The sequence below is a fragment of the Rhincodon typus genome, chromosome 15, assembly GCF_021869965.1.
Source record: "Rhincodon typus isolate 14 chromosome 15, sRhiTyp1.1, whole genome shotgun sequence".
NCBI classification, from domain to species: Eukaryota; Metazoa; Chordata; class Chondrichthyes; order Orectolobiformes; family Rhincodontidae; genus Rhincodon; species Rhincodon typus.
In genome coordinates, this window is record NC_063346.1 from 49,554,421 (window position 1) to 49,575,717 (window position 21,297).

At 43.3% G+C, this 21,297-nt stretch overlaps 1 protein-coding gene across 1 annotated transcript; it reads right to left on the reverse strand.

The window, feature by feature from the left end:
- Positions 1–13,098: 13,098 nt before the first annotated feature.
- Positions 13,099–19,762, reverse strand: snrkb (SNF related kinase b). Its single transcript, XM_020523943.2, has 4 exons — positions 19,664–19,762; positions 18,699–18,911; positions 15,912–16,055; positions 13,099–14,832 (listed from the first exon to the last, which is right to left on the reverse strand). The coding sequence occupies exons 2-4, from the start codon at positions 18,896–18,898 to the stop codon at positions 13,767–13,769; spliced, it is 1,410 nt and encodes a 469-aa protein (XP_020379532.2). The 5' UTR covers positions 18,899–18,911; positions 19,664–19,762; the 3' UTR covers positions 13,099–13,766.
- Between the last annotated feature and the right edge of the window lie 1,535 nt (positions 19,763–21,297).

Genomic DNA, 21,297 nt, shown 5'->3' on the forward strand with positions numbered 1-21,297 from the left:
ATACAAAAGGATGGGTCTTAAATCACTGTTACTAAACAAAGGGAAAAAGAACTCCACATGCCCAGAAACTTTCATGGTAAGAACAAGTAACTGTGACAAGGACCTGGCTGTGGGAAGTCGACCAATGAAAGAGTAGCAGCATTTAGTTTTATTTTGTTGTTGGTGGCCCATTGGCCTCAGTCAGATTGTAGAAAGCACCAATTCCAAAAGTTATATTCATTGCCAGCAACTACACAGTTTTCTGTCATTGTTTTCGCCCTCTTCTTCATCTTAAGTATTTGTTCACTTTTATTTTTCCGGTTTGTGTCAAAGACACTACAATGAATGTTTCCCCTCTCTCTCTACAAGAGGCAGACCGACTGTCTGTGTAAGTTCCCAACAATCTCTGCCTTGGGTTTCTATTGCTGACGTCACTCTTGGCAGCGAGGAAAAGAAGCACTTTTTTTAAGGCTCATCAAAAACAAATACATTTAGCTAAATGTGGCAGTTTTAAAACCAACAATTTAATTCCTTACTTATACTAACTAGACTTCTCATTCTGGAAAGGGTTAATTATGGGTTTAACTTTGATCTGGAATGCACTGGCTGAAAGGGTAGTGGAAGCAGGTTTGATAGTAACTTTCACAGAATCCCTACAGTGTGGAAGCAGGCCATTCAGCCCATTGAGTCCACACTGATCCCCCAAACAGCATCCCATCTAGACCCAGCTCCCTACCCTATCCCTGTAACCCTGCACTTTCTATGGCCAATTCACCTAGCCTGCACATCCCTGGACACAATAGTCAATTTAGCATGGCCAATCCACCTAACCAAAATGAAATTAGATGTATAGTTGAATACAAAAGGCACGCTCCATGGAAAGAGCAATGTTGTGAACGATCATTCAGTGTGTGGGTAGAATCTAATAGGGGGCTGAATGATGTCCTTACATTGGGATTTGAGCCAAGATCACATGAGAAATCCAGTGAGGCCCATCTATATTATCGGGAGCAACTTGCTGCATCTTTGATGCATCTCCCCATTGGCTAGGCAAATTTCTCTCTAGACAGCGGTGAATTACCAATTAAGGAAGATTATTGCTTGTTTAATCTCTTAGTAATGTCACAACTCACCATTTTAATATTCAACTTTCTGCCTTACCAAAGCACGCAAGGTCGAGAATTCTCGACACAGAAGTCAGCACGGTTACCTGGTGACTTTAGCTCACTGCAGGTTTGAAGGACCCTCCATGTTGCTCAGCACGAAATAACATCTCAGTGGGGGCATGATCCATGGACACCAGCCTTTGCCCACAGACCCACACTGCAAGGGACAGCTGCAGCTAGCATCAAACAAGGCACAGCTCACTGAATGGACCTGGCTGCTTACAAAACTGCTCACTTGTTCTCTTAGTGCTCGCTCACTTAGCACCTACTTGTGAGCTCGCTACTTGCCGTGCCATTTTGCAAAACTTAAAGGCTATCAGTAGTGCCGCATTGGCATATAGACAGGTTGTTTGGGGAGGTTGAGTGGAGCATGGTACGTCGAAACGTCATTCTAACACTGACAGTATGTGCCATATTTTTTCAACCCAAAGACCACATCAGAAAAAGGAGTCTTCAGTCCCCTCAAACAGAGTGCTCTGTGGGTCAGAGGCCCCAGAACCATTGGTCATGGGCACTGCCCACGCACAATCCAGGGGTTCGGTCACAATCGTTTGAGCACTATGGTCGGCTAGTGTTCATGGATCTGACTGCGGTGCGGGTTGGGCATGGGGCTGTGTGTTAAGCAGTCTCTTGGGGGGAATCACATACCATCACTCAGGGAGCTGCAAAGACATTGGTCAGGGCCACAGTCTGTCACATCTAGGGGCTGCTCATCGAAGTTGGTCAGAGGGTTGAGCGAACACGCTGCTGTGGTTCTGTGTGTTGATCATTGAGGAAGATGCAAGAGGAGTCCCCAGGGACAGCAGGGCAATCACTGCCAAATCTGATGGGAGCAACAAGGCTGGGAGAATGCAGAGGAATGTCTGGAGGTAGGGACAAGGATGTATTCAATGTGTATACAGGATGTGCGGAACAGCATCTGAGGGCATGGTAGGACATGGGGAGGGGCTGGCAATGGTTAGTTACTGGCAGTAACCCTCAACAGGGCCTGTATAGGGACAGCGCAGAGGAGGAGAATGACCATCATTAAGGTGCAATGTTGCGTTCGGGGGCAGCGAGGACAGCTGAAGGCAATGTTCAATCTGCTCAATCTCCCACTGGGGGGAATGGGTGGAAACGGAATGGTGCAAGGTGACAGGGGACATGGAGGGCCAGGATGGCGGGGTTGGGGTGTTTACCGCAAGCTGCATTCCCTGCCATCACTCGCCGTCCCCTTGATGCAAAATGCAACTGGAGAAAAGGCCAGGACTAAACTCAAGGTGGGTGGAGTCAGTGTCATTTTGAAGGCGTAAGTACAGGATCCACATCTGCTGGGCATCAGGAGATTGAAAGGGCAAATAACATAAAGCAATGTATATGCAAACTCCAGCTACATTTCATTTGCAATAATCTATTTGCCCATTTGCAATGCAGGCCGAATGAAGGTGCTTTGGTAACCCAAGATGGATTGCACTATGCCAATGGTGCTTGCAAATCTAACATTATGATGTTGTGATGAGGAACTTGGCAGCAAAGATTTAAAAAGAGATAAATGCTGCCAAAGGTGACCATCACTTGTGAAATTTCCAAGGCTGCTGTGGGAGGAAGATAACATTGTTTCATCATATGTCACCTAATTGCAACAATGGACGTGGCTGAATTCAACTAAAGTTGAATGATCGATTCGGGTCTGGCATGGAAAGAGGGCTGGAGTGCAGCAGACACTCCTTTTCTGATTTAATACATTGATCACTTGGGCAGTGCCAGTGTGGCACCTTCACCAAGTTGGTGCATAATCTGTGACCAGGGCGATTTTGGAGAAGACGATGGGGCTTTGGAAGATATGGTTTCAACTGGGTCTGAGGGGCTGTCCAGTACAGTCCAGACATAGTGTGCTGCATCATCCTGGTGTGCTGTGCCCTACACAATTGGAGCAGGCAGTGAGGCAATGTGAGGAACTGGGAGAATGGGAGCAGTCTTCCCAAGGAGGGGGACAAACATATTGGGGAAGAGGAAGCTCTCCTTGTCCATGATAGAGCTCTAATGCATTGGGTGCTACAGACCAGACAGGACCTAATGGACAACCTGTTCCAGTCAATGAGAGCTGTGTACAATATAGTTAAATAGACAATGGTCATCATTCCAGCTTTTGATTCACAATGTCAGGGTGAGCTACAGTCTCTATTCATTATATTGCGTTCACCTTTGCTGACTGCAAATAAAAGCTCACTCTTTGGGATTGTTTAATTCCTTGCCTGTTCTCTGACTGGACAATGACAAGGTGTAGGTCTACAGCAGACACTGCGGAGATAGTGGAGGCTATTTAGACACGCGTAGATAAGGGCAAGGCAGATTGTGCGTTCTATTGTTAAACGGGGGCTAGGATGAGAGAATGGTTTTGTATGTATTGTGAGAAACATTGCTTTGCTGCTAATGTGCCATTACATTGCCAGTGAGGGACAACACTGAATTGTCAAGGCTTGTCTGAGTGGCACGGGTGCAAGGGATGTCTGGGAGTAGTGAGTTGTTCCAGAATAGCATGTGATAAAATGGGGCTAGAATCAGTGAGAGGGATGTCATTAAGGCAGGGTAGGGTGATTAATGTTTGGTAAGATACAGCAAGAAATATGACTAGACCTCGCAATAATAACAACCTCCAAAAAACTTGACAACTCCCACTTAGCCAAAAAATTGTAAGATCCAGCCCTGCGATTCTGTGATTTGGGGTAAAATGTATTGAGGCAGCCCAAATTGCAACATCAGGAGATATACAGAACAAAATAGCTAACCCAAAGAGAGTTCATGAAATTCTCTCTGTGGAATATGGGGACTGGTGTGCAATATATAAGCAACTCAGCCAAGGTCGCATACTTTAGAACATTAATCACAATTTGAAACAATCTCATTGATATTTAATGGTGAACAATATGCTGAGATTGCAAAGTATTTATTCTAGACTTCGACATAAAATTCAGTCCTTGGTATCAGTTTCGTGTGACAGTGTAATGTGTATTAAACATTCCATTGTTTAAATTCAAGCTCTCTCCATTAAAAAGAGAATGTTAGTGCAGATAACACAGCCATTGAGAGCTTGAGGCTTCATCATAGACAGGAAATTGACAAGCCTTGTCCTATTTCCTCTGGCTGTCAAATGATGTGTGATATGGGCACAGGAAAGGGAACATGAGGGAAAGGTTAGTGGTGATCAGCACGTCAATATCACCGATGACAGACAGCAAAGTTTGAAGAAATCGTGCTGCAACTGCCTCACTCCTTTGAGCATCTAATTATCAGGAGACTGCATCTTATATTGTTTGTATGCACACAGCACTCAGAGCCTGTGACAAAGGCAAACTGCATTTGGACTGGGCTTAGCAAAGCTACCATTCAGTCAGAAGGTCTTTAGCCTCTGTCAGCATACAAACATTAGCCAGCAAGTGCTGCACGTTGCAGGTCCTTCAACACAGGAGATGTCAGCATTGATTTATTTACTACAAAGCTGTGATTTTATTTTTGTTCCCATAACAAAAGAACAGTACTAAAAAGAAAAGGGTTCAAAGACCCACTGGATGCAAAAGTAGACTTCACCAAATAACACATACAGATTCAATTCAGAACATTGTTAAATAGCCAGGCTACTCATTGATAAAGGGTCAACGTTTCCAAGTTAACTCTTCTGTTCCAGTTTATTCTTTCATGGGATGTGAGTTTTGTGGGTTGGGCCAGCAATTGCTGTTCATCCCTAAATGCCTTGGAGATGGTGATGTCAGCCAATGTTTTGGATCGTTGGGGTCCAGCTAGTGCGGATATAGCCACAGAGAAAGTGTGATAGTGAAGAAACAGAGATGTAGTTCCAAGTCAAGATGTGGTGTGGCTTGGAGGGGTATTTGCAGGTGGTAGTCCTTCTGTGCAGCTGCTGCCCCAGACTTATAGATAGCAGAGGTTATGGATAGGTGTTTTGGAGGAGACTGGAGTGTTGCTGCAGTGGCTGTTTTGATGATAAAAACTGCAGCCATTAGAATGACGTTTCGACGTACCATACTCCACTCAACCTCCCCAAACAACCTGTCTATATGCCAATGCGGCACTACTGATAGCCTTTAAGTTTTGCAAAATGGCACGGCAAGTAGCGAGCTCACAAGTAGGTGCTAAGTGAGCGAGCACTAAGAGAACAAGTGAGCAGTTTTGTAAGCAGCCTGGTCCATTCAGTGAGCTGTGCCTTGTTTGATGCTAGCTGCGGCTGTCCCTTGCAGCCTGCTTCAGATCTGAAGAGTCCTACTAATCTTGAAATGTTATCACTGTTGTGCTCTCCACAGATGCTGCTAGGCTGCTGAGTTTCTCCAGGTAATTTCTGTTTTAAATTCAGATTTCCAGCATCTGTAGAATTTTCATTTTTATTATGCGTATTAGATACACTCTTGTTAGGAAATGGGGTCAAAAGCTAAGGGAGGGTGAAAGTCAAAGGATAAACATATTAGACATGATCTTATTGAATGGCACGGTACGTAAAAGGGCCCTGAATGTTTCTTCTCCTGGTTCCTATATTCTTGTTAGTTTACTTTCCTAATCTGATTTTATCCACTATCCGTCTTCGGTCAAATTTTGCTGATTTATAAAGAAAAAAATCACCTATACTTCAGGCATCTTATTCTTCTTGACAAGATTATAAACCTCTTAATGTAATATAATCATTATTTTCAGTGAGGCCCAGAAGGATCACCTTTTCCATGAATTTCCTATGTCTCAATGGAATATATATTTGTTGAAGTGATGAGATTTCTAAAAAAATGTTTGCCATTGTTTTTCTGCTCTCATAGATTAGGAAATCTGATTAAACGCAAACTTGCAGTATAATGAAATATACAAATAATGATGGTGTTACTCTGATATCAAATAAATAGATCAGAAGAAGAAATCATAGAAGAGAGATAAGAATAATCATATGAAGAGAGAGGTCCTAGACATTATGCTCGAGAACTGCATTCAGCAGCCTGTAATGCATGGATGAAAATAAAGCATGTTAAATGTAGCAAAGACATGAAAGAGACAGTGCATCAAAGAGTCTTGTTCTAAGATAAACCAACGGCCTCTAAGGTTGTATGTGTAGATAGCCACAGCCCAGAGATAGACACATCTTGCCAACTATCGTTAACAGCATGTTAGCCTGTAACTGGAATAAAGCATGCCTTACATAACTCACCCCTCATACCTATGTAACAATTAGGCTACAGACCTTTAGGTTTAATTAGGTATGCTTCTCTTCAACTTAATGAACAATTCTATCAAATTATGATCATTCTTCTCCTTTGCAATTGCACATGCATTGTTCTAAGAAGCGTGTTGTTCTTTAATTCTTCCCATGAACACATCCTGCAAACTACAGTAATAAAAACCAAAAGAACTGCGGATGCTGTAAATCAGGAACAAAAACAAAGTTGCTGGAAAAGCTCAGCAGGTCTGGCAGCTTCTGTGGAGGAGAAAATAGAGTTAACGTTTCGGGTCCGGTGACCCTTCCTCAGAACTCAGAACAAACTACAGTCTCCAATTTGATGTGTCCAGTCCGTCTGAAGATTTGTGTCTCAATATTATTGCATCGCCTTTGTAACAAGCTTCTCTCATTTCTTGATTAATGATCATCTATTGGTATAACAACTGTTAAAGGACTATGAACTATTCCCATCAGTATTTTCCATCTTCACCCATACTTTCTACTATTGATCATCAAAATAAAGATCTCCTTCCTCACTATTATCCTCAAGGCATTCTTCCTCATCTGGGTCTAGAGTCACATGTAGGCCAGACCAAGTAAGGATGGCAGTTTCCTTCCCTAAAGGACATTAGTGAATCAGATGGGTTTTTTTCCCAACAATCGACAATGGATTCACGGTCATCATTAGATTCTTAATTCCAGATTTTTATTGAATTCAAATTCCACCATCTGCTGTGGCGGGATTCAAACCTGGGTCCCCAGAACATTATCTGGGTCTCTGGATTAAACAGCCCTGTGATAATACCACGATGCTATTGCCTCCCCCGAATGCATTAGATTTAAAAAGAAACCGTGTTCCTTGTTATCACATTCTATCCATACAGTGACACAGCACTACGCCTTGACTTACCTTCCAAGATTAAGAAATTTCCCCTCACCTGATCTCCCTGCTTCTCCTGAAACAGCCAACCTATTTTTAATTTAAAGCTCTATCTTGAGTCATACCATAACTATTTCATTTACCAGGACACTGGTCCTAATCTATATTAAGTTAAGCCCATCCCAAGCAAACAGTTCTCTCTTTCTCTCGTATTGGTGCCAGTGCTCCATGAATTGAAACCCCAGTCTCCCACAGAACTCCATAAGTGACATGTCGAACTCTGTGATAACACAGTGTGGAGCTGGAGGAACACAGCAGGTCAGGCAGCATCAGAGGAGCAGGAAAGTTGATGTTTCGGGCCAGGACTCTTCTGTGATCTGTTTCCCTCATGTCCATTTACCACATGGATCAAGTAAGAATCTGGAGATTATTAGTTTTCAGGTTCTGTTTAGCAATTTTGACCTGTGGTCCTCAGATTCATTCATCACAACACTATTCCTCATTCTACCTATGTTGTTCATTCTTACATGAACCAGGATACAAATGGATCCAACGAGTCACATTGTTTACTCTTTTCCAGACACAAAAGAGATTTTTTAATCCCAGCACTAGGAACACCTGATAAAGGGTTGGGTTGAATATTGTTACTCCCCTGTTGCTACCAGATTCCATTTAATCCTTCACCATCAGTTCTCATCCACACTACTTGCAAGTATCTCAAACTTGTTAAACAACATCAAAGGTTGAAGCTCCACCAATGAATTCCTGGATCCTATTATTTACCTGACTCAGTCACATCTTCCCATCCCTGGCCACTTACTGAACTTACACAATTAACTACCCTAAAGGGAATGACAACCTCTTAGTTTGAAGTGCCCAGATTGTGTTTATATTCCCTGGTATGTTACAAGGACTGCAATTTGGATGTGCCTGCATGGAATGCCATCAATATTGAAAGAAATGGGATAAAAGGAGTTGTGACAGAAAGACAGTGAAAAAGGGGGATGTGTGAAAGATGTGGAAGGGTGAAATAGAGAGAGTGGAAAAGAGCAGAAGAAAGTGAGAGTGATGCATTCATGTTTAACAGCATTATCCTTGCACCTTCCGGTCGCCCAATATCAGCCTTGTCAGGAATAGCACCTGGTATCAGTAGCCACGTTATTGAAAAGGTTTAGAGAATCCACCTGAGTACTCAGAAGTTGGAGAACAGCTGAAATATTTTGATAGTAGCAATACATTGTGATCTGTTATGTGCATTCTCTCCTGCTCCACTAAAGGTACTGGGGATAAAAAGCTTGTTAGAATAGCTCCAACTCTTGCAAGTTATTTGTACTTAGCTGAAGTGTCAAATAGTTATCAGAAAAGATTCCCAGAGAATCTGGATTCCAACTTCCCTGGCTGCTATCCCAGCCTCAATCAGGAAGCTTGTAATATTGGAATTCTCCTTAATCCCAAAGTTTGTTTAGCCTCCACATCCTGAGACTAAAGCAGATTGTACCCTCTATAAGAATATCCCTCTCGCCACACAACTCTCCCCTTTAAAATCTTGCTATGCCATCATCATTTCAAGGACTAAATTCTCCAATGTGCTGCTATGTGTCTCTCTCCAAACTCTAGGCTGAGCCTGTTGCATGAACAATCTGTACCACTGTTCATTGTGGTGTCTGAGCTCTGTTCTTCATTGCACATTTGTGCCACCATCCTCTTCCAGGGTCAGGATCAGTGGGGCCTGATTAATCTGATGTAGTAGACAAAAACCACTGGATGGCCTAACAGGAAGAGACTGTTGACTTAAGCAAGATGTAGTCTATTGCATGCTAGCAGCTTTATACGAGGTACACTGATGTGATAGGCATTGTCACAGAGACTATGTGGCAGACCCAGATGGTAGATCTTTATCACTCAAGATTTGAAACTGCTCTTTCTGCAAAACCAAATATTATCATATTGGATGGTACTTAAGGCACTCCTTAATATTAATGTTTTCAGACCCTTACACTTTTAAGTAACAGATTGAAGGTTTTATAACCACATTTTTGACCTGCTCTTTAAGACCATCAGACATAGAAGCAGAAGTGGACTATTCGGCCCATCAAGTTTTTTCCATGATTCAATTATATCGCAACTGATCTGATAATCTGGAACATCCTATCTTTTCTCCATAACCCTTGACTCCCTTACTGATGAACAACCTGCCTATCTGAGACTTGATTATTCTTAATGACCCAATAGCTCTCTGCAGGAAAGAACACCAGATTCACTACCTTCTGAGAGAAGTTCCTCATCTCTGTCTTAAATGGGTGACCCCTTATTCCGAGATGATGCGGTGTGGTCCTGGACGCTCCCATGAGAGGAAACAACCTCTCCACATCCACCCTGTCAAGCCCCCTATGAATCTTTTATGATTCAATAAGGTCTCCTCACATTCATCTAAACTACGATGGGTACAGGCCAACCCACTCAACGTCTTCATAAGACAATCCGTTCATACCCAGAACCAACCTAGTGAACCTTCTCTAGACTGTCTCCAATGCCAATATATCTTTCTTTAGATAAGGGGACTAGAACTGTTCACTGTATTCCAGCTGTGGTCAAACTATAGTTTTAGCAAGACCTCCATTCCTTTATACTTCATTTCCTTTGAAATAAAAAGTCCCACAATCCCATTACATTGGCTTCTCCAACCTTCAAGAATATCTTCAGGACCTCTCTCAACATTTTCAAATCTCTCCCTGGCCTTGGCCATCTTTATCTGCATAGTCTCCTCCTGTCATACTTACTTTCGTTCCCAGTCATTACGCTGTGACCTCAATCTCTCCACGCAACAGTGTGTTTGTTCAGTGAGCATAGCCACTGGAATACTCCTCCCATCATCTCACCCCTCCTCCCTCCAGTTGCAAACACCCCTCCCCACAACCAACCATTCTTACTGCTCTCCTTTTCAACTAGCCTCTCCATTTCTCTCACTTCCTTCCTTATTTAATCACAGAGTCCTACAGCAAGGAAACTGACCCCTCATCAATGCCGACCAAATTTCCCAAATTAAACATGTCCCACTTGCCTGCATTTGGACCATATCCCTCTAAATCTTTCCTATTCATGTTTGACAAATTTTTGACAAGATGTGCAAGTTAGGTGGAACGGCTATGCTAAATTGCCCATAGTGTCCAGGGATATGTAGGGTGGGTGGATTGGCCAAGGAAAATTGTCCATGGAAAATTGCCCTTGGTGTCCAGGAATGTGCAGGCTATGAGGATTAGCCATGGGAAATACAGGGATATAGGGATATGATAGGGGGGTGGGTCTGGGTGGGATACTTTTCAGAGGGTCTGTATGGACTTGATGGGACGAATGGCCTGCCTCCACACTGTAGGGATTCTATGACATATTTGACAAATAAACCTACAAATTAGGAAGACCACATAAATGCAAGCTGAATAAACATCAAATCATCTTAATTAGTATTAGAAGGATCTTCAGTACTTTGGTAACACTTCATAATTAAGTTCAGGGTTGATTCCAGCCAGAGACTAATGAAAGAATACAGTTGGAACATGGGATGCATTTTGTCTAATTACAGAAAATCATACCACATGCTGCTAATGTTGCATGTTAGCTACTTATAATTACATAATTGAATATAGTTCAAAAGCTGGTTTCCAAACTTGTCATCACTGAACTGGTCTACACATGTCTTGCCTGCCTTTACCTCCAAGTCATCTTTACTAAAAGATGCGCAAAGAAGACGAAAATCTCCTGCTCAGAGTTGCAAATTGTTATTAAAAATCTTAGGTCAAGCAAATGTTCTTTCTTTGCCAAATTTTAGCATAGTGAGTACTTTCAAATCCATGTTCTGGTTTGTGAGCCTTCCTGTTCCTGGTGTCTTTGGTTCCCAATCCCAGGATACAATCTTCAGCTGCTCCCAGGAGCAGGGCGATGGTGGTTCAGGGAACAATTGCCCAAAGAAATCAGGGTCCAATAGACAGGAAGAAGGTTCATAATGAAAATCTTTGGAACCTTGCAGGCAGGTCAAGCTTCCTGATTGCAAACTTCAGGAAACACATTTTGCATGCATTTGCACGTCATGCAAACTCATTGAAAAGGCCAGCTCATCAAAATTAAGATTCCCTTCCCAATTGAGATTTTCCATGAGTGAGTGAATGAGTCATATTCATGATTTTATATCAGATGCCTGCAGCAGCAGGGAAGATATTGGAAAAGCTGCTGCTTTGCCCTCATTGCGCAGCCTTCATCTATAGTGTGCCATGATTGAGATTGAGTGGCCACAGTCTAAGTTGCACAGGGCATGGAGTTTAATCAAGGGACAATAATGGGTATGTGTCAAGGAGGCTGGCCAAGGGTGTAATCTGGCTTACCAAGGAAACATCAGAATGATTAACTGAAGGCACCCATCCTAGGAGCCCCAATGACGCTCTGGGCTGGTAGAAACATTTGGATACCATTTAAGTACAGTGCCAGGACCTTAAGACAACAGCATTGGTGTTGACTTCCTGTTCACTGCTTGATACACTGCCCACGCAGATGTAACAAGCTGAGAACTGGGTAATGACAGAATGGTTACAGCGTGGAAGGAAGCCATTTAACCCAACCTGTTTGCTTCCACACCCGCTGCCAGACTTAAACCTATTTTCTCTGATCCACGTCTATTTTCTACAACAACTCAAAGTGACTGCTCTTTACGGTTTTGGAGTCCATCAGAATCTTAGTGTGTAAGACTACTGAGCCACTGAGGAGAGGGAATGGTCAGCATTACAAGAAAACTCAATCCTGCTCTTAACTACATACACCTTCTATCAGAAAGGCCTTCAGCAGTATAAGCCAGGATGAATCATTTCCTCCCTAGTCAAGGGTTGATATGGACAACGGGAGACAAGTTGGGCACTATCCGCAAGCTTGCATGGAACGTGGGTAAATCAGGTGAATTTCCATCCCACTCCCGCTGAATTACCTTCCTGTTAACATGTGGAGATTTCGGTTGATGAAAAGGGGAAGAGATTGCAGGAGTGCTGACGCGGGAGATGGCGAGGGAGAAACAGAAAATGGGATGGGCGGGGTGGTGGTTGCAGGGGTTCAGGACTGGAACCAAGAGTATTCCACATACCCCAGTAAAGGACAGGCATAACTAGTGTGTACCCATGGCCACATCTTTTATTTGTGGAAAAAAGTAATTTAAAGGAAAAATTAAAGGACAAGCAGACCCAGATGGAAGAAAATGGTGGTGGATGGGATATTGCTACTTTAACACTGTGTGGTCTTTCTAACAAGGTGCTGGCTGACAGTCAATTTGGAACAGTCACTTAGAAGATCTTGCAGCCCATGGGCTACTTCTACAACCAGTCACACAACAACTAAGATGCAAGATTCAAATTCATCAAGACAGCCTCTTGGATGTCCTAGAAAGGACTGCAGTAAGTGAGAGGACATAATTCCTTAATCGCTTATAACAGTGACTGGGGAACGTATCCAATAGCTGGTATAGCTTACTGGGAAAGTGGGGAGTAGCGCTCCAATTGTGCATTTCACTCGGCTCATGTGTGAACTTTGCCATGCCATCCTATTTTAGGATGGTATATACCTAATAAAGAGGCATAATTTTTCCACAATCTTTCATGAATTTATCTTAGGTTTAAGAGGTGGACAAACAAATTACAATGTTGTACTTTACAGTATTTAAAAATATGTACTATTTTGGGAAAATTACTATTTCATATTCACATGTTAGTGCAGGGCAGCTTCCAGAGCTAACAGTGCGATATGTACAATGAAGGATTAGCATTTACAATAGAAGGAAGAGGAACACACACTATACACTTAAAAGTCACACTTCTTATACAGGTAATAAAACAGACCTGTGAAAATTAATCTGCGAACACTAGATTTTTTTTAATATAAAGGTGACAATGAAGGAAGTACACTATTATGTACACACTTCAGTTAACTGCACCAGGGCAGATGTCTACAGTATGCTGTCATATAATGTACGTGAGGAAATTCCCCAAACACTGAGTCTCATCAACTAACGGGTTCTCAAGATAACAGTGAACTAATCTGGAAATTTGAACGTGGGATACTGGGTCTGTGCCTAAAAAGGGTATAATCACCGCATGACTACCCATTTATGTTCCAACGTGGTACAGCAGCGAAGGATGGTACAAAGAACGGAGAACTACTTTGAACTTTCTTCCAACTCAGAAAGAAGCACCAAATTGTATTTTACTTTATACCCGTTATTCCGTTATGAGAATTAAAGGGTTATTTTTCCAATTTCGCACTTCAGGTGGGGAGCTGGGTCTATGGATCAATTATTGGTGAGAGTCCCACCATCTAAACAGACAAGTCAGGAAATCACTGGCTTCCAACATACATTCACGACAGACAGAGCTCCCCACTTTGGGAGTGCAGACAGAGACCAACCTTAAATATCCTTCCTTTCTAATGCCGTACCCCCTAGTCTGTAAAAGATGATACATATTTACAACGATTGTGTGTAGACACACACAAACTATATAATTTTTCTTTTCTTAAAAAAAAACTAAATTACATGACAACAGTTGAACTGTCCAAAGGAGAGGAGGTTTTCTTTAGAGTTCGGTTTGATCTTAAAGGAAAGGGCTTTCTCACAGAGTGGGATTTGCAGAATCCGGTCCCTAATGTTTATGTTTTTTGACCGGGTAGAATCAAATTTATTCACAGGGTCTGCACTGCTGTCAATGCTTGCATTGTCGTTTGCCAACCCACTGTTCTCAGCCATCCAGTCAATCAGGTGCTTTGGACTTTCCACACTCGGGCCCTCGCATTTTTGTAGCCCCTGCAGTTTGTCCTTGGCCAAGTCAGTGCTACACACTATGGACTCAGTAACTCTAGAGTCTAGGCTGGCCGGACATTGCTGAGAGTGCGGGCAAGGGTGGGCCTTCTGAACACTGATGTCGCTAATGTCTACAGGAGCTCTGATGATACCTTTGCTGGTGCTGTTGTTGTTGCTCTCATTCATGAGGTTGATCGGCCGGTTCGCAAAGTAACTGGAGAGCGGCTCACTTTTCCCAGCCCACCTGCTGCAGCAGAGTGGCCCCACTGACCCTGGCACTTCAACTGAGGAGTTCATCACCCCACTTTCCCGCTGGCAGCTCCACATCTCGTGAAAGAGTTTGTTGCCGTCCATCTCGGTGTCTTTGCTGGGGCAGCCCGAGGTTTGCTGATTAGTACCGGCGCATGGAACTTGCATCATGTTTGGCAAAGGTGTAGCTTTGATCTCCATCTCTGCATCTTCTTCCTCCTCTTCATCTTCGTCTTCTTCACAAATCTGTTGGAGGACGGGCATGTTCTTTGGCATGACAGAGGTTTCCAATGACGAGCGTAGTAGAACTCTCATTGGCGATGGTGTCACAGAACTATCCTGGGCATTAGTCACAACTTTCGCAATGTCTTTAGTGTTTCCCATCTCCTCCTCCTCCTCCGCATCCTTCTGCTCAGCTTCCGGTTGTTTTCTCTGGACTGTGGTCGGAGTAGAGTGCTTTATTGAAAACCCATTGTGCATTTCAGGCAAGGGACTACTGTCAGTGGCATCCACAAAGCTGTTTGCCGCTGTTGACAGCGATGGCCTGAAAAGAGAAAGTGTACATATAAAGAATCTGCAAAGTCATACATCCACCGAGATGCGCACGACCTGACCTTTCGCAGTTTGAGTTGCAATTTGCAACGCAATAAAATTCTGAGGATGTTACAGTAAGAGAACGAAAGTTCTGCATTTTAAATACAATCAATCAGTGACAGGTGCATTGGGGTTATTCCAAGCCTTGCTGAGCACACACTACATCTCCCTATCCCTTAATAAACCTTAAAAATCAAATAAATGCCTCCCATGATACCAATACAAAATGTCTCACTGCCTGTGTCAACCACCCAACTATTTAACAGCATGCGGCTGAAACAAGGGTGGGTCCTGTCCCATGCGCTCACATTCAGCTTGTTAAAGGGAGATTAAAACCACCTTCAAAAGATTTGACACACTCTAATACCAGGTGCAGCTACCAACGTGGAGATACATCCTGACAATACATAAAGTAGCTTTACCAAAGGACAGCCGGCCACATGGCTCAGCTCTAAAGAGATGGAGTCTTGGTAAGAAGCAGTGATGGAGCGGCCTAATCTTTCTCACCCCCTGCCCCGCCATGCTCTAGTCCAGTCCAGGGATCAGCCATTATCCTGCTGAATAGCACAGTAGGCTCAAGGGGCCAAACAGCATACTCCTGTCATTTTTCAAATGGTGTTCTGGGGTATCCAAGCTGTCCTTTATGTCCTGACAACTGAGGCCAGCTCGAGTTCTGCTCAGCTCTCACTCACTTGATCCTCGAAGTGGGAGGTTTGGAAAGAGTTGCCCTTAGCGCTGTGTGTATCGGGTGAATAAATCCTAACTCTATCAGGAGGCCTGTCAACTATATGCAAGTCAAGGATTTGAAACACTATCAATGGCTGTGATATGGAGCAGTACTGCTACATAAATTGAACATGTGAACACTGCTAGCCCTTCGGTTGGGTCAGTTCGTTGTTTGCCTCCTCATGGGATGAAGGTACTGGTCAAAAGCCATTTGGCCTTGATAACCAATAAAAACACCGCATACTTTATAATCCAGCTGCAGGAGTGCTCAAACTGAAGTTAAAGGGTTTCCCAATCTGTTACCTGCATTGGACGTGGGTGCTCCAGTTATAGTCCAGATTAAGGTTCCGGCTCTGGGTGTGCTTTTCCTGCTTCTCCCTCAGTATTCTCTCCGCCAGCAGGAAGTAGCTGGCTGTGATGTGATTGTATTTATCCGCTTCCAGAGCCCTACAACAAAAGTCATAAGACTGCTGAGTGAAAAATCGCCAGCCTAAACTATTATTTAGCTTTAACCTCACTCCAATCAGTTTCTTTTCCAAAGTACGTACGATCAGAGATTAGTTTAATAGACAGGAATGGGTGCCATTCTGCTGGAATAGAGGGAGCTCGTGTGAAAGCCAACACAGGGTGGAATCAAATTTGAAACCTAACACCAGATAAAATGGCAATGAAAGCCGCTGAATTGTCACAACCAACCAATTGGCTCATTGGTCTCATTTCAGGGAAGGGAACTGTCGTGATGTCAGGCAGGTGAGTTCCCCGATTGGGGCTGTTAACCTGGTCCAATCAGGGAGCCCTGGATGACAGATATAAACAGGAGTGTCAGGAGTTCTTCTCGGTCTAGGAGCCAGCTCTGAGATAGCGGACTTAGTGTCACGTACCGTACATGTGTAAATAAAGGGTGACTTGCTGACGGGATACTGGCGTTCATGGGGTTATTTCAGGAACCTGCAAAACCAATGTAACCACGCCAGTACACATCGGCCTGGTGGTATTATCGCTGGACTATTAACCCAGAGACCCTGATAATAACCTGCAGCTCCAAGAAGGAAAACAATGCAAAACAGTCCTTAATTTGTAAATATGAACACAGCTAATTAAACCTCCAACAACATCCTCTGAAATTGGGAACCTGATCTTCTTTGGAACTGGATGGCAGCCTATCGTAGGGATTTAGGTGTGGAATAGGCCAAGAACAGTGGAAGCTTGGGTGCAGTGTTATAAGTTGGTGAGGAGATCATTGGAGTGCTTCAGCCTGAAGTTTACAAAAGTTGGAATAAAGCTTTTGGTGGAGGCAAAGAGGAAGTACAGCTCAGGCAGGCAATATTAAATCAGGAGTCCATCAGCAGCACACATTAATCTACCAACAAATGCTGCATTTTCCCTTAATCTGACGAATATGAACTAAGGCACACTCAGCTTCAGTAAAAAAGTCATTGCATTACACAGTGTGGGGAGTATGTTACATGTTTATATGTTTTTAGCCTGATTAATTAGTCTGGATAGGATCTTTTCCAGTGCAAATGATGCTGCAATTGAGCCTTTAGTTTTCACACACGTTTCTGAAGTAAAATGCTATTATTTGAGCTAGAATTGCAATTGTTTAGATGTGACCTTGCAGTACTCTCCAAAAGCACCAGGTGGCATCATGAACTAAAATTAGCTATGATATCATCCTTATTGATGGTGCAATATCTGGTAAAGATTAAATGACAAGGTCGTGATTTCTGGCTAAGTGGACTAATGAATTATACAAAGCTGAAATAAATCTTCACTGTCCCCTTCCCAAAAGGCATGATGTCATCCTGAGAAGCTATCAAGAGGCCTTGGTTACTGAGCTGTAAAGTGCGACTAATGTTACCGACACTAATAAGGTCCAAGAGATGATCCAACATTATCAATCCGTTATTGTTTCTAATAGTGAGGCCTAATGGTTGATGCAGTTTGCAGCCATCTGCTAGATCATCACTATTTAGGCACCAACCAGCACTCAAACTCTCACCTCTCCTGCTGCAGACTGATGAGAGACAGATGGCAATGCCACTTATACACAACTGAGAAATCCATTCAAATACAATACTCAAGGGCACCTGAAGCTGGGCATTGAATCTTAATCTTCACCCACCTACCCATTTCATTCCACATGCCTCATTTAAATTGTCCCATTTACTCCCGTTAATTTTTACAATGAATTAACATGCATCTTAATTAAATAGTTCGGTTTTACTCAAATCCCACTTGACTTGTTTCTGAGCTCTCCCCGCCAACCCCAAACCCCACTTTGTAAAAACATCTCAGCATCAGTAAGGTCCAGTTCTATCCAAGAAGCTGCATCATGTCTATTCTTCCCTTGTCAAAAAAAAATCACACCTGCTGAACATTTTGTTCAAGGCTTCATTAACCTAACAATTCACTGAGCAGTTAATTGAGGAATATGTTAGCTCTTACCAAGAAGAGCATGACAGCCTCATCAGAGAGAGGTCTCAGTCGGACTGCCTTGGAATCTGGCTCCCAGCTTTGTTATGGTGTACCCACACACTGCATTCAGACTCAAACCAGACTACACATGGGCTGAAAAACGTTCGACGGCTTTACAAGCAGGACGAGCAGTACCTCTGAGCTCCAATCCGATCACAGGCTTTGATCGGCAGCTCCTTCTCCTCCCTTCCCACGTACAGCGGTCTGCCTCCAACAGGTACGTTTGCAGGGAATTCAGTCTGGCTGCTATGTTCCGCGCAAGTGTCCAACCTGACGGTACATGCAGAGCCAAACCACTGGCGGACTTCCCTGTGATGGCCAGGGAGGTGCTTTATCTGGCTCCACCAAGGAAAAGGAAGAGGTACGCACTGAGTAAGACATCGACTTAAACAAGGTGGGATTTGGATTGTAAAAGCTCAAACACGTAAACAATGGACTGAGGAAACAGTTATCTGTAAAACCCAGCTCCAGGCTTTGTTTAATTGAAAATATCCAGACATGCAGGCGTGTTTGGGGTGCTGGATAAGGTACATTTTAAACTGCTTCCCCTTGGTCATTAACACTGACCTCTCCCAACAGATGTCTCCAAAGCATTATAACAGATCTACTCACTCTTGGATCAGCTCCCTCTGTGCGATGTTGCCACATTCCATTGCCTGAATGATTATTTCATGCTCTTCCTCGGAAAGGCTCTTGTAGGAAGTGAGGGGTAGGCTCAGCTTCTTGGCCGGAGAAGGGTCAACGCCTTGGAGCCACGGATGACCCTCGATCTCCTCCAGGGACGCCCTCTTCTTCGGGTCCCTTTGCAGCATCCTGGAGATCAAACTGCAACCAGGGCAAAGAACAAACAAACACTTTACCAGGAGGAACGACTTGCAAACCAAAAGGATTCGAGGAGACCTCGTTTGCACTCTGTTCACAAGTTTAAACTTCTCCCTCAGGAGAACACCTGCCCTTCTGCACTTTGAGTCAGCAAAGGATGGAAACCTGTTCTGAGGAGGTTGTGAATAGGCATTTCAAGGAATACCCAAGAACTGAGTGTTACACTCAGTGACAGCAGGTTAACAGCTGAATCTAACCCCCCCACCTTCAGCTAATCTTGTCATCGCTGTTAAAAATGAAATGGGTTTGAAATTTATGCCAGCACAGCAGATGAGGATTTTGGGAGCACTGCCGTGAAGGAATGAATATTTGCAAAGTACCAGGACAGTAATGAAAGGACTGCTAAGCTTTTGAAGGTGGACTGTAAATACTGATGGGTGTGAGATGCTAGCTTTCTGTCACATTACATCTTTTGCAGTATTATCAGAGCAGTGCAGTCTAGAACAAACATCAGTTGCCTGAACCCTGGACTACCAATGATTGTTTTGATTACAGTAAATCCTGGAGAAATCCTGCTTTTTGTATAAACATGTCTCAGCTCCAATATCGTCCACAGATGCCCCAGATAACCCAGTGCCATGCATCTCTCTGGTTTATTGAGGGATGGTATTCTGGATTGCTCATACTTTGGTGGGGTATCTGCAGGAGAGTCAGGCTTAGCTTCCAAGGTTACTTGGCCCAATAAATAAACCTACCCGATAAATGGAGACAAACTGTGTTCCCCAGAAACACTCTCACACAGACACAGTCTTGTGGCGAATTTTGAAGCCTCCTAAACAAAGACATGTCCAAAGTCAGGGGGTTAACCCTTTCAAGAAAAAAACCACACCACTTCCGGCAGCAGTTAAGATCAAAACTGAATCTCTGTATCCTCCCTACCCTCAAAAAAATTTGCTCCAACCCCCAACCCTATTCCCCAAGCTACCCAAAACACCAGGAATAACCAGCACTTTCACACCACATCCGTCTGGAATTCTGCACTGACATTTTGACTTAATTATTATCCCTTTAATGCAAGACACCACTGACCTTCCAGTTATACAATGTAGGAATGGGAATGTGTTGTTTAATACAAGAATCAGCTATAGGCAGTGACAGTGATGTCAGGCACATTCTGCTACACAGTAAATGTATAGAAACGCATGACATACAGGAATGCATTAAAGACAACAACAGAAGCATCTCACAGTTACACTGAGTAAGAGAGAAAGGACATACATTCACAGAAAGGTATTACTCCTATGAATCCCCGCAGAGCTCAGCAAAGGAGACAAGGTTCACCGGCACCAAGTTGCAGAGATGCAAACAATGGGCTTTTAAGAGCTTTTGCAAATGGCCTAGTGCTAATTTTATCAATGCAGTGCGTGGTTAGACCCAGGACTGGAAATTGCTCAATGCATCTCTCTCAGGGTTAATAAGTCAGCTGTTGAATTAGTGAAGTTGTAAGGTTTACAGTTGCTAATCATTAAATATTGACCTTTTGACTGCAGTTTCCATTTTCCGATGCGCAGTGCCAGCAGCTGGACTTGCTTAAGTAGACCCACAAACAGCACATCTCAAATTCATCTCCCATGTGAATACCAGGTCCTCAGTGACACATACAGACCCAACCACATGGTTATTTTCAGCTTGGTTTTGAGAATACTGAAGGACAGTTCAAGTAATTTCACAGGAAGTTAAAGAGTGCAATGGGTTATTTTTCCATTTGTATCCGCATTCGTTGAGTACTTGGTAAACCTGGGAAAATTAAGACATTTGGCATCTACCTTTATACTGCTGGACTTGGCTCATGGCTGCAAACTCGTCTCATTCCAAACAAAACCAGCTAACATGAAGAAATAGAATTGTGAATATGATTGAATTGCCCATACTCCCTATGTTGGACTTCTTAAAATTTTCGTAAACTTTTATTACTCCAGATTTTAGATAGATAGCCCCAAAGCCGTCATTTTACCGAAATGTCTTCAATTTGGGAGTTTGAAGTTCAGGTGGGAATGCAGAAGCACACTTTGAATTACTGCAGTTTCTTGAAGCGGAATATTTGCAAGTTGTCAGCCACAGAGAGCCCAGAGGCCCTTACCTGAAATGATGGTCTTTTCCTGCCAACTCTATAATAATCCACTGGCAATTGATGCTGAAAAAGCTTCACATGATTAAGGAACAAAGTTCAAAAAAGGATTTGAAAAGCAAAATCCCTAGGTGCAATTCCCAGTCTTCAAGAGAAAGAAGAAGAAACAAATGGGATGTGCAGAGATAGTAGGAACTGCAGATGCTGGAGAATCTGAGATAACAAGGTGTAGAGCTGGATGAACACAGCAGGCCAAGCAGC